This window comes from Astatotilapia calliptera, chromosome 2 (assembly GCF_964374335.1).
Source record: "Astatotilapia calliptera chromosome 2, fAstCal68.1, whole genome shotgun sequence".
In the NCBI taxonomy this organism is placed as follows: Eukaryota; Metazoa; Chordata; class Actinopteri; order Cichliformes; family Cichlidae; genus Astatotilapia; species Astatotilapia calliptera.
The window spans coordinates 28,536,783-28,562,549 of NC_137423.1; the positions used below are offsets into that span (position 1 = coordinate 28,536,783).

Consider the following 25,767-nt stretch of genomic DNA (forward strand, 5'->3'; position numbering starts at 1 on the left):
TCTCTTAATCCCGGTGAAAGAAGCCGCAGGCTGTTTTAGCTGCCTTTACTGTACTCCCTATGGCGCAGACTGCTAATTATCCACGAGGGTGTGATTGTCGAGGATGCAGCATGAAAAGCTGGTGTCTGCACATCACAGCCGGCGTCTCAGCGAGAATCGCACGCTGCTTATGCTGCAAACTGCAGGCTCAACAAACTTTTATGGCATTAAGGTGAAGGTGAGATAGTGAGAGAGCGCTTTCCTCTTTCTCTTCCTGGGATATGATTAATTTTTTCCTCTTGAGGCTGCCCATGAAAACCTTTGTTTAATGTCACCACAGGGACAGAAATCGGTGTTAGCTCTACGTGTGTGCAATTTGTGATACACAGCTCTTAGAAATAGTCAGTGGCTACAAGCAGAACCAAAGCGCACAATAAAGCATAGCAGAGTGCTGTTTGTTTGGGACAGAAAATTGCCAACATGTTGCCGGGTGCCCGTCAGGCTTTGATCTGCGCCCTGCAGCCTTGAAGGCTGAACAATGGCGAGCCTGGGCCCTTCTCGCTGATTGAGGTCCGCTGTCTGTCTCAGTGTTGCACTCGCGAATAAACACACTTGTGGCTGGGCATGCTGCACATGTGAAAAGGAGTCAGTTGGTGTGTGTGGGTGTGTGTTTACCCCTCTGCCCTGCTGTCAGCCTGCCTGACTGTGATTATTTGACAGGGGGAAGACTCTTTTCTGAATCTCGCCTTGGCTGTGATTTATGAGAGGAAGAAGTGGCAAGGGTTACATGAGGGGAGAAAACATACATGAGCACGCACGTCGTAGTGTTATGCTTGAGAGACACGCAAACCGCATTTCATTAACACTGTTTATCATACAACTGATGATTCTCTGGAAGTGGGCTGCTGCAGTCTGATGAATTCAACATGTGTATGCCACCTAAATGAAGTGCAGCTCATGTGCACTCACACTGCACACATGCATGCAGTTTCTTTAACAGGTCAGCAGTGGTGGATGAAGGGATCCAATGTTTTTTCTACCAGTATATATTTTTTTAATTCCAATATTTTAAAATTGCAATTACAACTTGGATTCAGGATCAATTCCCATCTGTGGAACAGAGGACTTGATCTTCACCCTTGCAAACTTCTGGATAATTCACAGAGGTTTGAACATTGAAGCTAGGTGTGTTTTGGTGGCTTGGAGAATGGTTATGAGCACCTGTTGGGGGAACTGCAGGAATACGTGGTTGCAAGTCAGTTGTCATGGGCCATCATGTCCTCGTAAAACCAAGTGTATCCACTTACTCTCTGCAAAGTTGGGCCTGTTTTCACTGGAGTTTAACTCTGCTAGGATTCTCTCTTGTCTTTAGTCCTGTTTGAGATATTCATGGACAGGATCTCAAGGCGTAGCAAGGCTTAGGAGGGCATGTACTTTGGGAACCTGCAACCTTCCTCATGTAGATGATGTGGTTCTGTTGGCTTCATGTATGGGTAGGATATGAAAGAGGATGGACCAAGCGATGGAATTCAAGCATCTTGAAATCTTAATCATGAGTAACGGAACGTGGAGTGTTACATTGACTGTTGTGGTAAAGAGAGAACTGAACCGAAAGTCGAGGCTTTTCCAAATCATCAATCCATCTAAGATCCGACCCTCATCTATGGTCACGGCATAAATGACTGACAGAGTAGGGCTGCAAATACAAGCTGCAAATACATGAGTTTCCTCTGTAGGATGGCTGGACTCCGCTTTAGACCCACTGTCAGATGCTACACTGCTGCTGCGGGTCCTGGGTTCCTCCTGGTGGACAACAATAACTGGACTCATGAGCCGTCATATGCAGATAGTTCCTGGAGGATGAAGGAATTGATACCACTGACTGGGCCCCCAGTCAGTGGTAGCCTGACCTAAATCCAGTCGAACACCTCTGGGACGTCATGTTTCAGTCCTTTTCAGCAGTGTACATTTCATCTGGCTTGAGAACAGCTCAGGTTCTCCTCAAGTTTGGATGAATTGGAAACTGTTGCTGGTGAGAAGGACGTTTGCCTAGTCGGCTTCAACTGAAACCCAACTCAGGACAAATTGAAGATAACGGATTGATGGAAAAGTTGCAATATCAAAATGTAAAAAATAGTTGGTTACACTCCAAACCAACCAAGGTTAAGTATCAAAAGTAGCAGTACACAGTATTCAAAGGCCATTAAAGGGTACAAAAACGTGTATTTAAAAAAATGCCTCTAAACTGCAGTGCAGGAGAATAAATTGCAGCAGAAAATTGTATTACCAGTAAATCAGGGACAAGTACCTCTAATTAAAACTTGATTAGATGCCCTTTGTTACTTTGGACTTCCACAGCTGTTATTATCATCTTGTTGAACTGTTTGCTAGCTTGTACACTTACAGACTTTTGGCTCGGGAGGGTTAAAAGCTTGAACTGCATTGTATGTAATTCAGAGAGACATAATAGGGGTGAGAGAGGACATGAAAAAACACTGGGAAGCAATCTAGCTGTTTGTTTAAGGAAAGGAAACAGAAAGAGAAAAAAAAGTCTTGTTGGCACAAATCTCTGGCACAATGCAGTTAGCAGCGCAGCGGTCTCCGGTAACCCACTTGTCCAATTTGTGCTGATTGCCCTCATATATGAGCATCTGAGAGAAAATACTGGTGTGAAAACACATCTAGCACTCACATCCACACACACACATACCTCTGACCACTTCCACAGTCCTGGGCTTTGTTACAGAGACATACATAAACAATAGGTGGTTTGGACAGCCTCCACACATATGCACACAGACACACAAACATTGATACCCAACAGGAAGAACGGCTCTTTTTAAAGTCAGATGTTTGAAATTCTATCATCTCTGCTCCTGCTAAATGTAATGATATACTGTCCATGATAATTGTCAGCGTGATTAATCTGCTGTTGTTTCACTGTGACCTCAAGCACGCAGCATCCTCAGTCTTTATAATCACACACACACAGACCAGGAAGCTGCCTCTTGCAACAGCAGACTGAGCTCCTCCAGTCGTTACACTGTTTCATCTATGTAATCTTAGCACTATACAGATTGATTTCATTATACTAACTAGACTGGGAAGAATTAACCAGATTGTGCAGTGTTTAAGCAATGCACAAATAATGGCATCCCAGGACAATGTTAAATGAAAACAAGACAATAAAATGTGCAATAACTCTGGGGTTTCAAATGGAGACGGCAATGGAGATGAACGGTCACAGGCAAAAACAAACAAGCAAGCAAGCAAACAAACAAAATCCTCTAAAAAACACAAATGTGCACAGGCTTATCTGTGCACCGAGTCCACCTGTGTGTAATTAGCAGCAGGCATTTCCCGTCAGCAGGGCTGTGCAGTGCCAGGCAGACTGTATGGGAATATGCCTGAGCGAGAGCCCGAGATACCCGCATTCCCAACATCCACAACTACACAGCTAGCATGGCAAAGATGTTGTAGGAGTTAAGATGACGTGACTATTTTGGGTCACCATGGAACTAGTCAATGAGTGAAAAACTAAGTGCACCCCATGATTCAGGAGCTTGTAGAACCACCTTTAGCATCAATTATCTGAAGTAAATGTTTCTGTATGACTTTATCAGTGTCTCACAAGGTTGTGGCCTCTTGGCTCGCTCTTCTTTAAGCGTTTTGTTTTGTGCACAGCACTCTCAGACTATTCAGTCCTGCTGAGGTCTGGACTTTGGGCCATTGCAACACTTTGATTCTTTTTAAGCCATTCTGTTGTAGATTAGCTGCTGTGTTTAGATTTAAATTGAGTCCTGTTGCATGGCAATTAGACCAAGCTTTAGCTATCAGACAGATTGCTTCTCATTTGACTCTAGAGTACTTTGGTATACAGAGGAGTTCAGGACTGACTAAAATACAAGGTGCTCAGATCCTGTAGCTCCGAATCCTCCCTTCACTACCCTGCTTGTCAGCTGATATGAGGTGTTTGTGTTGATTTATTGTGTGTGGTTCTCAAAATGTGGGGCTGTGCATTATGGCCAAACAGATCCACTTTGGTCTTGTCTGTCCAAAAAGCACATTTTTCCCAGAGTCTTTGGTTTTTGGTGGGGTTTTTTTTTGTATTTTTCCAGAAGCAACTTCGCAAATTTAAACCATGCTACAATATTTTTCTTTCTCCCGCAACCCCTAACAAACAAACCATACTTGTCCAGTCTTTTTCTAATTGTACAGTCGTAAAATTTAACATTTAACATGCTGACTGAGGCCTGTAGAGTTTGAGATGCTTTTGTGATTTTGCTATTTCTCTGAGCACTGCATCGTCTGACCTTGGGGGGGATTGCCGAGACGTCCACTCAGGGAGGACTGTAGCATTGTGCACACTTTTCTAGAAGTCACACTGTTTTGTGTAGGTGTATTCATAAATGGATGATAAGCTAGAAATCACCGTTTCATCTCATAAATTGTGGGAGAAAGAAAAAAGAAAAGAAAAGGTCTAGCTGTCCACTAGAGGCCGCTGTATCTCTGGATAACATTAGGCATGGCTCTGTGTTTTTGTGGAAATTGGTAACCTGCTTTCCATTCAGTAGCTATGCATGTACATCGTTGCATTACACCAAGCATATTAAAGCCCAACTAGAAGCTGCAAGCCATGATTGGAGCCTTGTGGATGACTGTTTCACATTGTGGTACGGTTTACACTCCTGTGGTTTGTGTTTACTGATGATATCTTAACATTATTGGGCATTTATGTCTACTGCTCTTTATGTTTACTCATATGAGAACTAAACGTGCTGCGTTTCCCCCTGCCAACTGCCTTGGGTTAGTCATATTTCGTGTGATATAACCAGTCTGAACTTTGTATATCTGTGAGCTTACTTCTCATTTATGAGGCAGGATACATCACTGTTGGTTATTGGTTATGAAGAGGAAGTCATGGAAAGGGTAAATGAATTAATTTAGTAATTTAGAAAGAAAAAGCAGAGAAGATGATGGGATAGAAAAAGGCAGAATAAATGTGGGGAAAAAGTTAGAACAGATCCAGGCCCAGACACACAAGTAGGTGAAGTGAATAGAGTGACAGGATAAATAAAAATCTAATTTACCGGGTATCCATCCCGTCCAGCCTTGCCCTGGTGAGGTTAGACATTGAAGCATGAAGCATTAATCAAGGCTGAACAGACACTAACAGCTGCACACAACAAACTCAAAGACCAACATGTAGCCTGGTATCCTACATAATAAAAGGAGACAAGTGGTTAATGATTTAAAGGATTGTGGCTGACTATTTATTTATTCATAAAAAATATTGAATTCTTGAATGAAATAATTTACTGTAAATGGAGACTAAATTTGTATTTGGAAACGAATGAACTAGCGAGGACTTAGTCATATGTTTACACCACAGCTTTTGACTCACATTTTCTGGGATTTTTTTTCCTCTTTTCTCATCTGCTCTCAAACATGAACCACGGTTTTAAACTAAAAGCCACTTGGACACAAAAAATAATTAAAAAAGAAAATCAGATCAGTTGTTTTCATTGTGTCTACAGTACCAGCCACTGCACATTACTTAGATAAACGGCACTGACACATTGCTACTTTGCAGAGTAGCGAGTGACTGGATTACCACACCTTCCCATCAACTTTATGAGATTTAGGCTGTAAGTTTTGTGGGGGTCTTTAAGAGAAGACATTGTTTCATGCACACCTAGTGTGGATCAGATGCAGACCAATCGAACAAATCCTGGTTGGCCGGGCATGCTGTTTTTGTTCTGATGTGTCCGGAAGCTCGTCACGGTACGTTTCAGAGCATTTCCAATTCTGCATATCTGATCAGTGCCACATGGGACAATTTAATAAAAAAAAGAAAGAAAAAGAAGGGAATAAAAACTGAAATTGGACATTTAAAATGCAGATGGAAAAAACAAAACAAAAAACAAATCTGAAGGCAGCTGCATCAGTTTCCACTCTGTACAAGGCTTTGAGTAACGGTGTGTTTTATCTCCCGAGTGTGTCAGAGTGTCAGCAGGAGTTACAGTCCCACAGAGGAGAATAACTCACTGCAAATAAGTCACACCTCCCTAACCATCACCATGAAAGACTCAAACACACAGTCATGGACACCCACATGCACAGGTGGTCCATTTATTGGCGTTCTCTGTGGATGCATGTGCGAGTGAGTCTGTGACAGTCTGTATGTCTGTGAGTGAAAGGATTCCTGGCAACTCCCGCAGTTTGCCGGGCCGTGCAGGACTCACAGCGAGGGATGATACAAGGTGGATGTGTGTGCATGCGTGACTGATGTTGAAACCTCTCTTTAGTTTGTTTCCATACTACCTGGATGAGGTGGAATGGTACTTACAGGAAGCCCTGCAACACAAAAGAGAAACCAAGTGTTAGAAAGTAAATGCTACAAGTCTCTACAGACACATGAAGCACAACATGCGAGAACTGCAGCAGGCTTTGGTTTATATACCAATCAATTCCTCTGAACAGTGGTCTGCAACAAAAAAAACAAAACAACAAAAAACCTGCACATGCAATGTGGTTCGTTAGATGATGGCTGCAATTAACCACCTAAATACAGTACAGAACAAACATATTAGAGCTGCCGCCAGCGCAGTTTGTGGTGAACCCGTTATGATAAACAGACTGCTGGATAATGGGTCATGTTTTACATTAGGAAATGAAGTCATGTCAGGACTTTGTTTCTTAAGAAAATAAGGGCGTATTGGATGGCGGAAAAACAGCGAGTAAAAAGGTCGGGGCGTGCTGGCAAACTGTCTGTCCCTTTAAAGTTGTGGGGGGAGAAAAAGAATGAGATGCTTCTGAGATTTCTCCAGGGCAGTGTTTCTGTCGTGATTGAAATGCTCTGATGTTGAGCCTCAGCAGCAAAACTACATTCAGCTTTTCATTCTTTGCCTAACAGAAAACAAAAGTAATGATCAAAGAACTCCTTTTGTTGTTAGTGGCCTTTTTTTTTTTAAAATAATCTCCTTAAAGTCCGAGGCTAAGACCAGGAGCACTATTAAATCACTTAAATCCCTACAAAGTGAACGCATCATTAGCAGAATTTTTATTAGCTATTCCTTAATATGCTATCCAATAAAACCGATAATGATGCTGATTAATGCAGCTTATAGTGTATGATGTCACTTGGGGCTCTGCCACCTTTGCGGCTTCAGTACAGCATACCTCATCAGCATGAGTACGACATCAAACACCAACATAAAGTCAGCAAGACTGAAAACAGGCTCTCCTTAAAACACACACAAAAAAAATCCTTGTTAACATGAACAGATTCTATTGTGGCCTTGAAGTGGGCTCTTTGATTCAGCAGGAGCTTTGCATACGTAGAGAGAGATGAAAATGCATGTTTTAGGGGCGAGCATGTGTCAAGAAGAAGAGGAGGGAGGCGTTTAGGTTCATGAGGGATGAAAGTTTATCTGTGTCTGGATGCTTCGACGGGGACCTCCCGGGCCAGACGGTTAGGCAAACAAACACACTAGCTTGGAAAGCCACACAGAAAGACAAGCTTTAACTACTGAACTTGGGACAGGTGTGTATATGTGCTTGTAGACTACTGAGAAAGAAAGAGACGCAGGAGCAAACATAAGAGAAAAGGAAACAATTTAAAGAAAAAAAAAACGAGGCATGTCAGAGAGAAGATGACAGCGAGGGCTGATTTTAAGATGCTTAACTACTCTGTCTGCCCTCTTTCCTGTTATTTGTGTTTGTGCGCTCCCTTCTCCACTCTCATTTGTTTTTTTTTTCCCTGAGAGAATGGAGGAAAACCTCTTCTGGCCTTTTAAAATGTTGTCCTGGAGTCATCAGCATCAGGATGGCGAAACAGCCTCTCCATTTAATATACGTACTCGCTCTGAGCCAGGATGCAATGTGAGGATGAGAGACTAAAAAATACAAGCGATAGCCTAAACAGAACCACGACGGCCCTTCAGACACGGACCATCTGCCTCAAATAGGCATCCACTCTCGGCTGAAACCTTAGCAGCACACATCCTCCAAATCAGGGGTGGGTAATTAATTTTCCCAGGGGTGTGGGCCTCCACAACAGTCCCAGTTTCTTAAATTAATTCCCCACTCCTGCTCGTAATGATGAGGTTTCCATTAAACGGACCTGGAGGACACCCAAAGGGATTTCCACATTTTATGCTAATATAAATTTAGTTAGACAGTAAACTGATTATCGAGATTTGAGACCGGTCACTACTGCTCTCCAAAATCCATTAAAAACATGAGTAAGGCATAATGGTAAACTGGGTCAGTCCCGCTGAGACCGTAACGCTGCCGTGAACACTTACTAGTCCACCAAATCTGCCACAGCAAATTGACCCTAACAAATCTAATTTCACTTCTTGTTTTTTTTTTAGTAGTTTCAGAAAATGAGTGAAACTCTGTAAACGGTAAGATTAAGACTTAAGATTTGCATCTCCAAAGAAAACCAAATTGCGCAAACCACACACAAGGCCGTTCATGCCGGCAAGAGACTAACACATTGATGGTGTTCACCTTCTGCTGCGATTTCTAGAAAACAGAAATATACTGTTTGGCCGCCCTCTAGAACAGAAAAAAAAACATGCAATTCCGAGTCGAGATTTATGGGACGTTTTGCTCAACCCGTCACCTAAAAGATGGACGTTTGATCAGATAAAATAAAGTAAGCAGACAAGCAGAAAGGGATCACTGATGATCTTTCACTTAGTCACCGTGTTCACAAAAACAGATCCCATCTGTAAACATCCACCTCAGTGATTCACAACCACAATGGAAATTTTACGACAGTGACACATATCCTGCAGGTTTTGATAAAATTGCCTAATACTGTCGTGGAGCCCACTTTTAATAAGAAACATTTAAAAATTGGGATGAGTGAGACTTGTACAACATCCGCTCCATCTTTCACGATGACATTTGTGAAACAAGACTTATGTCCTTGCTCTGTTTTGGTTCCTCGTGGAGTGTTTTTGTGGTTTGGATCGATTGAAAAAGCAGCACCATAATGGTGGGTAGCGATGTTGGCGAGGCAGACTCATTAGGCTCGTACTACAGCAGCTGCTACCGCTCAGCAAGAACGACTGACATCTGGGCAAAGTTAGTGGAACCACATGGCCAGAGTTAGCACTATGTCGGCGCAAATGGAAAGGGACAGGGAGAAGGGCCAACTGAAGCCCATCATCCAGTGGCCTGACTCATGGATCACTGCCTTTGCTGGGCCCTCGCCTCGAACTTACCCAGTCACACAGGAAAAAGAGGGATGGTATGTGAGTGTGATGAAGAAAAAAAAAAGTGTATGTTTTCCAGGAAAAGAGGTTAAAAGGAAAAATAAACCGTTAAATGATTTGATGGGCATTACTTACCAGGTTCCCCTCTTCTTCCCATCCTTCCACGTTTTCCTGGAGGCCCTGTGGAAACACAGAAAGAGCGATGAATTGCCAAAATCAGCACCGCAGGGATGAGTAGAAAACGACTCAACCTCACTCGCCGTTTCGCTTCTGCTGCTCGAGCGCTGTTTGGCATCAAATGCGTACGAGCTGGCAGAGCGCTAAAATGTCAGCGCACAAATTGCACATGTAGTTTCAGTTTCAGATGCGAGAAACAAAAATAAAATGACAGAAAAAGATTTCTTTAGAGCTAAATGCACTCTGTGACTTTCAGTTTGGCTGGACAAAGACTTTCATGTGTGTACAAGACTCTTCCCCTCATGTTGGGCGAATATCACATTCATCTCTGGCCTTCATGCAGCAACTTTCCTCTGGTCCTGTTATGATGCAGCCTCCACTGTGACCTTTCTAGTAAAAAGCTTTTTTGTCATTGTTGGCGAATTCTTGCCAAGCTTGGAAAACTAGGAAGAAAGCTACAGAAGGGACGGGAGATGATGTGAGACGTTAGACCTCATGCTGCTAGAAGACCATGAGTCATTTTCTACACTTCCATTGATTTGCGTCAGTGTCTGCTCGGTGATTTCACAGAGGTACTGTTCTTACAACTAGTGCACTTGATTGCACCCCAAAGAAAAATAAGGTTGTGATCAGGCTCAGAAAGATCACTCAAGCTTCCCATTTGGCTTAAAAGCTGAAGCTAGCCACAAAAGGTTTTCCAAGTTCTCTCCATATGTTCTATGCACCAAGCTGGCTGCTTGGTGCATAGCAGACCAGCTTGTAGTCTCTAATTAGTCTCTAATTTACACTGAAAATTTTTAGCACAGTTTGCCACAGTGTTATAGCTAATTACATTACACCCAAGCAGAATATTACAGGCTGAGTATATTTTGTGGGCTTATTTATTTAAGTAGAGAGGTCTCAAAGTATTTTTCTTCTGCACCCTTCATTCACCCATAAGCATATGCATTCACATGTCCAATGTCTTTAAGCTGTTTGTTTAAAATGTACACTCACACTGTGATGTATCCATGAGGGGCAACTTGGGTTTAGGATTCTGGCTAAGGACACTTCAACATGCATGCAAACTGCTTCTTTTTGCCTACTGCCCTATCAGGATATCAGGATAAGCTCCCGTCAATGCTGATGCACATCAACTGTGTGGTAGCAGCGAGCGATACTGCAAATATAGGCATCGATCTGATACTGATCACTAAATCACTGTGGGTTTTCCTTTTCACAATAATGAGTTACTACAATAAAACACACCTTTCAGTTTTTCATGCATTCTGAAACTTGGAGACCTGAAATGTAAGGGGCTGTCCCTCACTGAGCCTGGTTCTGCCGGAGGTTTCTCCTTGTTAAAAGGGAGTTTTCTTCCCACTGTCACCAAAGTGCTTGCTCATAGGGTATCATATGATTGTTAAGGTTCTCTCCCTATTATTGATGTGTCTTTACCTTACAGTATAAAGCGCCTTGAGGCGACTGTTGTCATTTGGTGCTATATACCAAAGTGCTTGCTCATAGGGGTCATATGATCGTTGGGTTTTTCTGTGGGTGATTTGGTGCTGTATAAACAAAACTGAATTGAACTGAATTAAATGTGCTTGTCCCTAAAATACTCTGGGTCAGCTTCTTTTGTTTCATTGCGCCATAGGCTATAAATCCAAAACACATGACAGTCAGCACAAAAAGGTTCAGACATTTTTCACACTGCATGTTTGAGGTTGTTTCTTTTTTCCCTCTCAAATAAAGGAAATACATTTAACACAGTTCAGTGGCTACAAACTGAAAAAAAAAAAAAGATTGCTCAGTTGGTGCTAGTATCGATCCGATACAAATATCAGCACTGGTATTGATAATATCGATATTCGTAATCCACTTCTACTGTGTGATAGTCAACCATAAAGCGGATGTGTCCTGAGAGCAGCTCCCATGCACTCTGCAATTTCAGTTTAATATTTCTCTTACGTTGGGGACATGCTGGCCACAGGTTTGTCTAACACACAGTTGAATGTTTACTCCATTTCCTCCTGTAACATTAAAAGCAAAACACCAAAAAAATTTCTGAATAAACTTACGAGTATGTCAATACTACTGCTGGGTCGGCTATAAGGAGGCAATAGGAGCTGAAAGGATGTGTCAAGAGAGGCATCAGAAGGAAAGAATTACTCTTTGGAGCTTGTGAGAAGTATTTGAAATATTTTGTTGGTAGATCATCGAGAGTATTTTATTTTAAAAGCCCAAAACACTGACTGGCGTCCTTTACATGTCATTATTCACCTTACTGAAGCAGCCATGTAAAATATTTTTGTGAATTTACTGCCAAAGTAATAGGAAAACATTCTTAATCGAATCACACATTCTGATATAACTTTTTGAGGTTCTTTTCAAACTTGCGAGGCAAGATGGAAGAAGAAGAATAATGATAATAATCAGAATAAATAAACTCTGGACTTTGACTTACTTGTCCAGTATTGTTTTTTCTAATCTAAACGGGGTTATTCTAGTATCAAAAATCTTTATACTCGGCTGTATACACCATGTGCTTACACACCATTCTGCATTTAATCATTAGTTGTTGTTCATCTCTAGCTCTCTTGCACAGTGTGTTTTTTGTTCTGTCTTCCTCCCCTTCCTCCCAGCACCAGAATCACCCTGCATGAGCCTGGTTCTGCTGGAGTTTTCTTCCTGCTAAAAGGGAGCTTTTCCTTCCCACTGTCGCCAAGTGCATGCTCACAGGGAGTCGTTTGATTGACACAGGACTTATGGTAGCCTCAAAACGATCACTTTCTTTCTGCTGCATGTCAGAACTTTTTTTGTCAACCTCTCTTTGAAAAATAAATTCTGCTTGTTCTAAAAATGAATCTCAAAAAGCAAATCTACCGTCAATTTACTGCACAGGATCCAGACATGGCAAGAAAACAGGGCAGCTAAAGTAACAAGTAAGCCTTCAGCTTGCTTTCCCATGGTCTAAAACCCTTCTGTGGGCAACACCTCACTTCTTCTGTCTTTTGTTCCATGTGACCGTCCTCCCCTGCTCTCATAGTGAAATCAGAACCACACTGGTTCCACATAAATGGCTCTGAGCATGTTTTCTATTGTCATTATTGGGGGTATTGTAGTGGCCTAATCACTTCCTGACTCTGCCAGCCCTTTCAAGGAGACCTCAATCATGGTCTCCCACCTCCTACGCATGTCTGCCTCTCCTACTTTCATCCTCCTTAATGCAACAGCAATGAGCTATTAATGACACTGGAACTCTGGGATTGAAGGAATAGTAAAAAAAAAAAAAAGTAATAACTTTAATTAAAGAAATGAAGATTGACCCTTTTTTTAAGTGCTCGACTAAATCATATTTTTATGCTGTATGTAAGTGATTCCATTTGCCATTTTAAGCTCCCACAGGATTTTGCTGGCAAACTAAAAAAACAAAACAAAGAATAACAAAGGAAACTGAGTGGGCTACAGCTGTGCACCCACTGCACTGACTCTCATTTAAAATTTATGTTTGAACAGTTTTACACTTTTAACACCTCTACACCTTCAAACCTCAGGCACAGATGCCAGCCGTGTTATGATAGCCTCCATATTTCACAGTGGGCTTGACTTCCCCTCCCTCAGCCTCCACCGTCATAAACAGGAGTGGGAGATGCTAGAGTAAGCCCAAGGCCTCTGAAAAGAGACTAGATGGAGAGAGATGCTAGATGACAAGGTGGAAAAGCTGAAAAAGCTGGAAACAGGGAGACAGGAATGTGCATGGGAGTGATGGGATGGGGAGGAAAGACCAGGAGGTAGAGAAATTAGTTGGCAAGGACAGAGAAAGAGAGTCTTACAGATATAAGAAAAATGACAGAGGAAAGGATTGGCAGACAAAACGAAGTCAGCAGGCATCGATGGATGAATGCTTTCACAAGTCTTGCACGTACATGGTCTTTGGGTGCATAAAATTCTTCCTTAACCAAGCACATACTTCATAAGATATGGGTCACCACGGGCCATGCCTGCTCTACCTTTGTTTGAGACTTGAAAGGCGGCCGTCTGCATGTCGACAGGTTAGTGGCCAAACACTGGAGGGGCAGGCGTCAGAGTGACTGAAATGTGGGAGCGTGATTAGTCCTGAGTGGCATAGTTGAGGGGGAATTGTGGCGGGTGATGACAAGCTGATGTAGGACTAGATTAACTGGAGGAATTAATGGGAAAAGCAGCAGGGCTGGAGAGCAGAGTGTAGGCATGTGTGAAAGCAGTTCAGATTCCTGCTCTAGAACAGCGAGGTGAGCGCATATCGGCTGAGATGCAAACAAATGGCCGTGGCTCGACTTGGGTTTTAGCTCTGTCTTTCTGTTTCACTGTGGCATTTCTGGGTCAGCTGAGGTGAAAGGAGTTGAAAATGTCCTACGGGTCTGCAAGGACACTCTTCAATCTAGTAGAGTCAGCAATTTTGAGGTTATCTGAATAATCACATGTAAAAAAAAAATCTCAGCAGGCATCATCCAGTCAAAGTGTGCAAGGCATGAAACAGAAAGGTCGTGCAGGCAAATGTAAAGTTTAAATGTAAAGCAGATTAAAAACAATGCGTCTAAAACAATGAAAAATCAAGTATCACACACGTACTCCTGGGTGACATTCTGGTTCCAACCTCCATATGTCGACTTGTGTTGTTATTTCAAAGTGGAAACATGCTCATTATGTCATTTAAGCAATGCTGCACCAACTCCACGAAGTGATAACAGCCTATTGAGCCTACAACTAGGTGCAGGCAGTGATGACAACTTATAATGATGATTTAATGGGATGATAACACACAAAAGCAGGTTTTCATTATACTCTTTAGAGGTCTAGGTTGCTAACTGACTAAAAGATGACTGTACAACTCCAAGACAAAGCAGCAATACATTTCCCAGAGTGACTGGTTGATTTGCACACTGTAAAACAGATGGGAGGATGCTAAACAAACAGACGTATGGGATTAAGGTAAAAAAATGTGAACTGATAAATGTGTAATACTGGATATTTAGGAAATAAGGCTACATATAAACATGTGTGATGTGTGCAGATCTCTTTAAGAAATGCACAAAAAAAAAAATGCTGGACACGCATGAGCTCACTCAGCTGAGCACATGTTAAGAAATCCCTGGGAACAGCACGATAACACGGAAACATACAACGAACTTCATTTGAACTGCAGATAAGTGCGCGTGTGTGTATGTGCACGCTCGCCGGAGGCACTTGATCTCAAGCTCCACACAAGGAGCATTTAAGGTTTGACCGGGAGACCACAAGTGAGCCAATACCCCCCTCAGAGTGTCTATGTGTGTGAGAGAATGTCAGAAACCAGTGAAAAACAAACACATGGATCTCTGTTTAGATACAGCATCCTTCTCAAGTCTTCACACAGTATCTTTCAGGAAGCCACTAAAGATTGACCAATACTGAACATCACATCCTGTGGGTAAGCTCAAACACACACACACACACACACACACACACACACACACACACACACTCAGGCAAATCCAAAATTCCTGCTGATAAGTGAAATCGACCTGAGCGGCGCCGTAAGCCATTTTTCCATCAACGTTTTTACAGGTTGTAAAAACTATTTAAACCCACTGTGGTCTCAAATCAACAAAACATACACGCCAGTCCATCTTCCATCTACTCCTGTTTGTTTCTCATAGCTGAAGTTTGGCACGATCGAGCTACTGTGACATTTCTCGGAAAGAGGGAGCTTCGAGAGAATAAAGTGCACAATGTTTGAGAACTGAGCCCACCTTATCTTTGTTAAGGTCCTATTTTGTTTAACCTAGGTGGGATCAACAAGAGCTAACCAAAATCCATCCATCCACCTTCCCCACACGCAAATATGGGAAAATGAAATTTAGTGCAAAGAACGGGAAAAGTGGGCTGGACATATCAAGAGGAAAGTCGAAAAGGTCTGTTTCTTGCTTTCATAATAGCTTTAGGTGGTGAACCTACAGCATATCATCTCTTTATTTTGCAATTCAAACAAAAGACGCTGGGGAAGAGAGCCAGAGATGAATAATCACTAATGATAGATTTTTTCCATCTTTTGTTACAATCATGAAAACTTTGAAGAGGTTTTTCTGTGTAGATACCTGAATTTTCTACACATGCTGGTGAGTTAAAATCACCTTAAGCCAAATTTTGACCACATTTGTAGAAATGCTGACACTAATATTGCAACACTTGACTCAAGATTATACTTGCAAAATATGTTTATAGCAACTAAACGAACTGTTTCCCCTTTTGTCAAAGACAGAATTTATGGTCTCATAAGGCGAGGTTAAGTACCGTCGCTGCAAACCAATGCTGACATCAGGCACGATTGCGAGGATTCCCCAGTTTCGCAGAAATGTGGACAGCTGTTAAGCTTCTTTGCCCGAAACAAAACTACTTGTCTCTGTCGTCTCCTGATCCGTCCACGTTCGTGTTTGTCCAAGTTTTGTTCCAGCAAGCTGGAGGACACATGCTGTGGGTGTAAACAGCTACAAAAAGACAAAAAGAAAACGGATGTGAATCACGTAACGATGATTCGTTCACCAGCTGCCCCGCATCTCTCTTGTTCTGGGTCAGGCGAGGTTCAGTGGCTCAGTCTGGGTTCATGAATATCCGATCTCAGAGTGGGTACAATCAGATATCCAAATTAAGCAGGAAAAATAGTTAGAAAATTCCAACTCAAACCTATTAAATCTCGTTGTGACAGATGTCATAACAACCTTGCATATCATATATATGTGAAAATGATTACTTAATATTCTTCTTACTTTAGTCAGAGAAAATTATTATTTCTGTTCGAAATAATTCATTTTTTATGGCTCTGTTCTGGAACCAGCAACAAAGACCCCAGTATAGACACGGCTAAAAGCGGGCTTCCAGTAGCTTCAGTTAATTAAATCTCACAGGCAATTTAATACATAAAAATATCCAATAAGTTCATTTTTCATATGCTGCAGCCTCATGTTGTTTCCCACTGATGCCGTGGAGATCTCATGTAACAAGTCATAAAGTAACCTCACCCCATGGTTCTGCCTGCACTGGACCCAGATCCTTCATTCACGTTAGTAAAGTTTTGGCAGTGTTTCATAAAGCTCAAGAAATATCACCAAAAGCACAAAGTGTTCCTGTGCCGTTTGGCACTCATTAGGTCTCACTAGTTATGTCCTCACTCTTAGTCCGAATACAGATGGAGAAAGACATGAGGAAGAGAGCACAGGAGAGGAAGATGAGAGATTGCTTTCAGGGGTTAAAACTGATCAGCAAGTGATATATAGTAAACTAAACATTTTAAAGCTTACATGCACTGTTGTTATTAATTTTGATGCTTTTTCCTCCTCATCAGTGGGGAAAATACACATTATCCCTAGATCTTAGGGTCCCTCCCATCTACCAATCCCCCTTCAATCCCTGTTTATGGGGTACAGAAGTGAGCAAACATCACCGACTACTGTCAGAAAGAAGATGAAAATGGGGTATACGTGTTCATGTTTTTTATTAGTTTGTGGTTTTGGGGGATTGTTTAGAGCTTTTTTGTAAATTACTTTCATGCTTTTAGTTTTTGAGTTTCTGAAGTCTTCCCCAGCATTTCAGTTAGTGTGAAGCTGCTGTGTGTTGCTGTGTTTGTCCACCCTTTCCTGTTTTATTTTGCTATTTTTTTTCTGTGCCTTGTCCTGCCACCTATTACCTCTCCTCTCCTTATCGGCATATATATATGTTGTCCGAGTCTCCCCTTACCCTTTGTTGTGCTGTTTCTTAATGCTATGTGTGTATTCCCTGTGCTCTGTGCTTTCTGGTATTTCGATGTCCTGCCCCTGTTCAGTGTTGCATTTTGGACTTTATTTTTGCCTGACGGCATTAAAGCTGATTTTTTTGAGTTACTCCTGTTTCTCCAGGTCGACATCCTGTCTGCCACACAGCCTTTCCTTGACAAGAAAAGTAGAAAGTGTGAACAGTGAGCTATATATAAGGCTGGATGTATAAAAGAAGGTGTCAACGGAGGTATCAGGTTGCACGGAACTCAACTATACACTGCTGATGTACCAGGATTGCTGGCTGAGCTGGACTTTCTGGCATGACGTCGCCACAAACCTCTTGTTTTACACAAAACTCGACCGTTTTAAAGAAAATGTACAAAAAATGTCCCTCATATTCCAAAGCTTAGTACAAATGGTTTTAAGAAATAATCGTATTCTTGGAATTCCTGCAGATAAGACAGCAAGTCGTAAGCAGGGTAAGAACTGTTGTTGGAAGTCTCACCAGATGATGAACAGCCTGAATCACATCAGTAATACAAACCTCTTGTGGATTAAATTGTCTTTATAAAACTTGTCTGCCTCTCATGTGGGTTGAACTTTGGCTCTGCGACTGTTGATATGTGGTTAGAGAGAGATGCTAGTAAACATCTCTCTGGTATTCAAGCAAAGGTCATCTTTGATTGGGAAATAAGATGCGGCAGAGTTTCGGCTTTTGTGTTTGAGTTTCTACAAGTGTTGCATGGCAGCAGAGCGTCTTTCTCTGAGTATGTTTGTGCGAAGGACTGGATGCCTGCTTCACGCCCATGAGTGTGATCAACATATAGTTTTCTTAGCACGCTCCGTCAAAGCTGAGTGACGCCGCTGTAAACCTGCATGCGAGCGATGTATGTATGCATGCTCTTAAAGTTGCAGGGTTGTTTAGTTGTCTGCTGCATTATTCATTTTGCCCTAACGAGCTCAATCTCTAAAAACTCATCAGGTCGGCACTGATGTGGGTTCGCATAATCCTTGACAGGTCATTTGTGTTTTTAGGGTGACACAGTGTATACTTGTAGAGAACTTTGATTGCGTGTTTATATTTGTTTGAAAGTGCGCACAGGTTGGAGAGGAAGACACAAAGGAGCTCTGCGCTGGATCTGCCGCTGCGATGTCTGGCAGGTGGTTTGTGTTGAGCGCTGGGCTGGTGCTGAAGGCTGCCTGGGCATTTATCGTGTGACACACCTAATGAGACGTGAAGGCAAGGACGGGACTGCCCCACACAGAGAAAGATGCAGTCAAAACAATGACAGTATCCTTGCAAAAACACAGCCAGCCCCAGCCAAGCATAGCAAATACGTCAGATCACAACAAAGAAGACCAAAGCACCCAAAGTTCAGCAGACAGAGGACAGAGCTTTTGCCTTTAGGTGCTACCAGCTGTATTTACATACAGGCACAAACTAAGGCCAGAAAGGCAATGGAAGGGTGGAATTTTTTCCCCCCCACTTTTTGGAAAAGGTTTTTTCATCTCAAGAAAATGTTTACGACGAGCATGATGAAAAATATCATCTCATAACTCATTGCCTGAGTAAATAATGGCCTAAACTTACGTGACACTTGGCAGAAACGGATGCGGACATGTTTATGTGCAACAGTAAGAGGAGTGACGTCACAAGAAATGTGGTAAAACACATGATAGCACATGACAGTAACGTAAACTGAAGAAATATTATTTTTACGTTTTTGTAGATTTTATATTGCAAAACTTAGGGAGGATGCAGATTTGTCGCTATGGCAACCTGCTTTTTAATTTTCACATTGCGTCTGGCTTGTAAAATATTAAAAACTGATGCCAGCAGCAACAATTCAGCGCTCTTGCTACTCTCGCTAAGAGTGGACATCCTGCAAAGCTTACAAAGAGTACAACACGCAACCCTGAAAGAGGTGAAGACCTGAAGAAACGGTGAATACGAATCCCACAAAATCCATGGCAACACATGTCAAGTTTGAAAAAGACAGGCTGGATATTTCATAGCACTTCTGGGACGGGGTTCTTGTGTATGTCCTTCCAACATTATCATTCAAAAAAGGCACAGATACCAAGCCAAAGGTTGTGAGTTAAGAGATGCAGGTCTTTACTGTTAAAAAGCAAGCAGATAGTAAACAGCATATCTGATATTACCAATACAGACTTTAACATATTTTCTTCAACAAAGGAATGTGCCTCAAATATACAAAGTATCAGGACTCCTTTCAGCGCACTTGGACAACAGTTTTTGAAGATAAAAGTCTCAGACTCTTTAATGTGACAAACATCAACAGCATCAGTGTGTTCAGTGGTAGTTTGACGGGGTTATTTTTGAAGTGTTGGTTTCGTCCGGGGCCAGCCTATGGTGAACGGTGGTCTGTAACAGGATAAAAACTCTCTTTTATCTTTGTAGCCTTTATTCATTCATAAAATGTGGTTCTAGTTTCTGGAAGTTCTGGAACATGTTAGGGCAAAACTGGAGACCCGGGCATGGGGAGCGCGGGGGTGGGTCTTAAAGTGCGGAGGCATAAAGAGAAAATCGCAATAATCACCATGAATACTCCAGTATTTGTGGTGTGTGTGTGTGTGTGTACACCATGGTTGAGGAAACATGGTGTGAATGTTCAAAAGGCAGCTTAACTCCTGCTTTAACAATTATCTTATTGCAAAAGGCTTCCACCTTCTGTCGTTCCCACAGCTTTCTTCAAATTTCTTCAAGCCCTGCATATCTGTGCAGTTCCAACCATTTGAAAGCAGTTTCTAATTTTCACCATTATTTCCACCTCTCTTCTTTTTCGTTACAGGTGTTTCACACCTATTGCCCTTAGACCTTACCCTTGAGCTAGGTCCTCTGTCTGGTTTGCGCTTCCTCTTTTCTTAAACCTGAAATAGACAGGCCAATTACAGCTACTTTGGAAACCAAGGTGAGAGCGTGTAGATTACACAGTCATGACTGGGCATCTGGATCTAAGAAGAAGTGGTGCATTCACAGTCCCTGTGTTTTTTTTTAAGTTATCTGTTTTTTTTGTTGTTTTATATGTAAAATTATATGAAAAATACAAAATGTTTTCTATGCAGTCCTGTGCAGTCAATATCTTTACATAACTTGAATAACCTCAAAGTTCTCTTAACGTCCCACCACAGCAGTCAGGTTCACTCTTTTCTTTTTCAGCCATACTGTTATATATCTACTGCTTTGTTTGGGCTTATTGGCTTGCTGCACGACCCAACTTTGTTCAAGCTTTAACTGTCCGACAGATGACCTCACATTTGACTCTAGGATACTTTGAGAAGGCCCTCCACCACTGTGCTTAACAGTTAGTATGAGATATCCGTGCTAATATTCTCCATTTAGTTTTTGACAAACCAGTGAATTATGTCCCAATATCTCCACTTTGGTCTCATCTTTACAAAGTTTTCTTTTTCTAATTGTACTGTCATGAAATTTAACATTTAACATGCCAGCTGAAGCTAGTGGACTTGAAGATGAAGCTCTGGAGTTTTTTTGCAAATTGCACGGTCTGACCTTGGTGTGAATTTGATGGGATGTCGATTCAAGGAAGATGGTGGCATGGTGTTACCACACACCTGAATGTAGTTTCTCTGCCTGGGTGGTCTGACCTTGCAGTGAATTTCTGCTTTTATAGAGGTGGTCACACTTGCTGATGATCAGTTCATAAAGTGCATTTGATTAACAGCGACTAACTGCTTCTTACATTCTCTGCTGATGGGCTTCACGTGCAAAGTATTAAGAGTGTACTTTTACTTGTACATAGAAATTTGCTGTCAGATCTCCTCCTCCGACTACCCAAGTGGTCTGCCAGATTGCTTTATTTGAGGACCTTACTAAGTTAATAGCAGAGTTAATGTACTGATTAGAAGCTGAATATTTGACCCTACTTATATTGTTACATTTAATCTAACTTTCTTCATCCCTCACTCATCTTTTTCACATATACAGTAAGTTCATCAGCATCATGTGTTCTGTACATTTCCAATCTCCATGACTTCACCAGCAATGATATGTGACCTGCTCTATTTGCCAATATCCTGTCTCGGGTCTCATAGTAATTCCATCCCAGTGAACAAACCTTCTCTGTCAACCCAACCTGACTTAAGTAAAGAACCCATGATGCTATCTGACACATGGATGAATCAAGAATAATCAGCGTTATTGTGGAATTAAAGCTCATAGCCAAACAGGCACACTGTGATTGATTACAAGGAGCAGTTCCCAAATGAAGGCGAAAGAAAAAAAAAAGTTGTGGTCAAAAAAAAAAAAAAATCAGATAGAGGAATAAAGAAAACTGCAGACTTACAGGCTTTCTGACAAGAAAATGTCAATGTTGGATGTGATTCACAGTGCTCCAAAAACTCAAGGGAAATGTGTAAATATGTAGGACTTGTAGAGGTCTTGGCTTTGCATACTGGGCACACTGTACTAATTCTGTACATTTACACTCAATTTATGTGCACACACACGTTAAGCAGTGCACAAAGGATCTCTAAAAGCATGCACTGTTGGTATGTGAAGGCTCACTACTTTTCAATGCCCTGTGCAGCTGCAATGCTGTCAAAACTACTTTGGGGGCCTTAAAATCATAGCGATATATATTCTGTGGTCTCCTGCTCAATCATAATCTGCATAAATACATTTTTCAATACAAGAGAGAAAATACTGGACTTTTCCAGTTACAGTATATATGTTCTTTTCCCGTCCCACTTCTGCAGGTCCAGGTCGCAGAGGTCTACACAGAGAAGCCTAGACCTGTCTCTCTACACAGCCACCTTCACCAGCTCATTCATTGGAACAAGGCAGATGTCAGGGCAGGACAGAGACTGAGAAGTAAATGGACAATTTTGCTTTCACACTCTCTCTTCAATGGATTGATGCACCATCCCATCACTGCAGACACTGCACCACTCCTCTTGTGAAACTCTTCTCGTGGGTGCATTGTGAATCAAGGGTGAAGACAAGAGCCAAAACAGCAAGAGGTTTCACATTATAAATAATTATTCCTTTCACTGCATGTTAATTTTTTTTCTTTTCTACTACTTGAGCATTCGAAACACTTTTACAACATGCACCGTTTACCGATTCACACACATTCATGCAAGCACTTTTTTCTACTTCTATCTAACGCCCGTGCTCCAATGAACGCATCAGAGAGCAACTTGGAGTTCAGGATCTTGCCCAAGGACACTTTGGCATGTAGACCGGAGAAGTCAGAGCTCAAACCATCAAACTTCCAGTTAGCAGATGACCTGCTTTACCTCCTGAGCTACAACCACCTCATAAATCAACACAAAACATGTTATAATGGCTAAATACACTTTTTAAAATACCCTAATGTGTCTTTATATTAAAACTTCAGGATCAACCCCCAGGACTAGTGATTTTTATTTTTTAAAACCGTAACTAGATCAAGAAAACTCAGACTGAAGTTCACCTTTATTGGGTCAAAGTTTCATGTCATGGGAGCGCCTGTTGCAGCCCGTTGGGACACGAACTTCGTCAGTCACTTACGTCAGTAGCGCTGCCTCTGTGATCGCTCATAAACACTTTAGGATTTCTAAACAAGAGCCCTCAGCTGCTTCTTCGTAGATCATCATCTCTTTATTTCAGACTTACACATACAGGTGGGTGCAAGGAGGATATCACTTCACGCTGCCGTCACCGCGGGCTTTCTGAGTGCCCCTCGCTCTCATTTCGCTACCGTGAGATCTCAGAGTTGGGACAGCATGGTGCGTCTATGCTTGTGTGTTGTGTTGTATGGTGTGTTGTGAAGTCCTTTCCTGTGGCAGGTGCAGACTTGCCCCAGTGTGAACTTGATGGGTAGGGTGTCATGCGTCACTTTATCCGGTTGGTGGCTCCCATTTTAGGTCCAATCAGCTGCTTGAGTTCCTGGGGCCTGAACATGGCTGGGATGGCTGTCGAGCCTTTAACACAGTTGGTGATAGACTGGGATCAGTCTGATGTTTCAGCCTGTTGTGAGTTTACTTACAGTCATTCAAACACTCACCATGGATAAGATCACTTTCAATAAATATATGTTAGGAATATATGGAGTTTTGCATTTCTTTGAGCAGACGGCTCTATTAGAGAGTCCACCACCAGATTTGCAAGTGAAGATCTTTACAGCGTGTCAGTGTGCGTGTTGAACTTTGCTAATGTGTGTGAGCTCGGCAGCTGCAACTGTGATAGATGGCTGACACAGCTGATATGCCTGATAGGCTTCATGTGCAGTGATGAAAGTTAAACACAGCTGGGAGAGGTATGTGCCATTCAACGCTGTAGACCAATCGCATCTCTGTGTGCGCATTCATAACAAAGTGACCTTGCATAGGAGTTAAGATGGAGCACGTTCATATAAAAGATAGGAGAAAACAGCTGCAGAGAGCATTCGTTTAGCTCATCTATTGCCACACCAAATCATCGTGTCGTTATTCGCTCTATATAAAGCGCTGTTTTTTTTGGCTTAATAGGATTCTCTTCTTTACACCAAAGATGAAAAGCGACCCGCCGTTCGCTCTCCTGCTGCGCCACCTTCTTGCCAAGCCACCTCAGCCCAGCTGCTGCTGGCCAAAAATCCAACAAACTCCCACATTTGCGAGCTTGCCAACATGTGAGTGTGAGCAAAAAAAATAAAATAAGAGGAGCTGTATATTTAATCATAAAAGCCCTCATCTGGATATCAGAACATAATTTAATGACCCTTCTCAGTGGAGCAAAACGGGCCCAACATGGAAACTGATTACAGTCTGAAACCATCCTGATGTGCTGCCCTAGAGCAGGGCGTGCTTTATGTTTCAGCATTTGGCTGCCAGGTCAAGTGGAAGAAACCGCTTGTGGTTGTAACGCCCCTCTGACCAACAGACAGGTTCTTGGATTAAACTGGAGTCCCAGATCAACAGGCGTTGCGGGTAAACTGATATGTCAGAACAAGAAATACATTTTGTGGTCGCTTTGAAAGTGATTTAGGACCCTTGTCATCTGCTCCAAGAAGTAGCGCTTTCAAAATGTTTCATACTCACAGAAAGGTGCCTGCCTCATAAATCGGTCAGAGGAGGTTTATGGTAAAACTAACTATCTGGGTTTTTCAAACAATGGAGGCTTTGTCTGAATACACCTGACTGTAGCTGAGCCAATATGGTCTTACACAAAACCAAATACGGTCAAACGGCACTTACAGCACATTTCTCCTCTGTGAATCAACCTTCTGTTAAAGGAATTTCCAAACAGATCCATTGTTGGAGGAAATTACAGGTGCAACAAGGGAACAATTGTTTCAAATTCACCCTGCTTGTTTAAAAAAAAGAAAGAACAAAAAAGACAGATTTTGGCAAACTATACTGTATTTTTCTATATAGATTTGCACATGTCAGTAAAGCGCTGTGCCTTTTTCCCAATTTTCCCAAGAAACTTTAAAAACAAAAGTAATGAAGGGAGGCTCGAGAGGATGAATGGTGAATCAGTGCAAACACACAAATAGTTACTGTCAGTCTGGTAAGAATAATTAAAGAACAGAGCAAAAAAAGAGGAAGAAAACATAGCAGAAAGATGTACTAAGGATCACAGGATAAATCGTTTTGTAAAGAAGAAAAGTTTATAGATTTGACTTTTCACAGCTTAACCGCCCCGGAGGATAGATAAGAGCTCCCTCTGGACAGTCGCAGAAAAAGGGAGGGAGATAACAAATGAATGCACTAGAGAGGGGCAACACTAGATCTTGAGAAGCTGTTTTTGTTTCCCCGCCATTTTTCATCCTCTCATCCATCCGTGTCTGGCCGTTTTAAGCTTTGCACTGCTCTTGATAGATATTAATGATACCAAGCAACACGATCCGATTTTGATCTTTCATCTTTTGTCCAGAAGCTTGTTATCGATCAACGTCCAGTGTCCTCCATCTTAATCAGCTTTTTACATGTGGGCCAGATGAGATGAGACGGAGCCTAACGCACTCACATTTACTCGCACACAAACCTCATTCCATGTCTTACCTATTTCTTGGATCTTAACAGACATGATCTAACATCAGCAGGGCTGATATTGTGTGTGTGCGCCACTACTTTGGGGGTGAGTGTGATGGTTAAAGCGTGTAATTAAGTCAGGATGTGACCTCCAGCCTACAGGTTGGTGGAGCCCATAAATCTGCCACTGTACTCCAACACACCCCACCTCTGACCCCAACGTTCACATTTTCTTTGCAGGCACGGCTGTGAAACACACATTAAACCAATAAAATACAGACTAGAGATAAAGTTTTATAGTGCGCACCCACACGTTGCGACTCGGTAGATGGTTGTCACATTTCTGTGAAGATCCCTCAGTGGTTGTGTCATATTAATACCAAGTCTCCCTCTCACTATGTCTCCATCTTTCTGAGCTGAGGGTTAAGAGCAGGTGTCAATCTGAGAGAGATCTTCGTGTCCCCGTCACGTCTTACAACTTGGCTCTCAACCTCTGCTTTCCTCTCACTTTTCTCTCAGACGTCTCCGTCTCAGAGGCCCTGCTTCTCTGTTCTCATCTTCTGTCTCATATTCAAGGCGGCCGACAGTTGTCCTCCGGTGTTCTCTACTCTCGTAAACAGCACTTGTCAGAGTATCACCTTTCACCCACC

At 42.1% G+C, this 25,767-nt stretch overlaps 1 protein-coding gene across 1 annotated transcript in view; it reads right to left on the reverse strand.

The window, feature by feature from the left end:
* The window catches only part of col23a1b (collagen type XXIII alpha 1 chain b), a 124,192-nt gene that overhangs the window by 23,437 nt on the left and 74,988 nt on the right, over positions 1–25,767 (reverse strand). The window contains exons 3-5 of the mRNA XM_080288249.1: positions 9,345–9,389; positions 7,218–7,225; positions 5,070–5,096 (exon numbers count right to left, since the gene is read on the reverse strand). Of these exons, the coding sequence (XP_080144375.1) occupies positions 5,070–5,096; positions 7,218–7,225; positions 9,345–9,389 (80 nt within the window). The remainder of the gene's footprint in view (positions 1–5,069; positions 5,097–7,217; positions 7,226–9,344; positions 9,390–25,767) is intronic.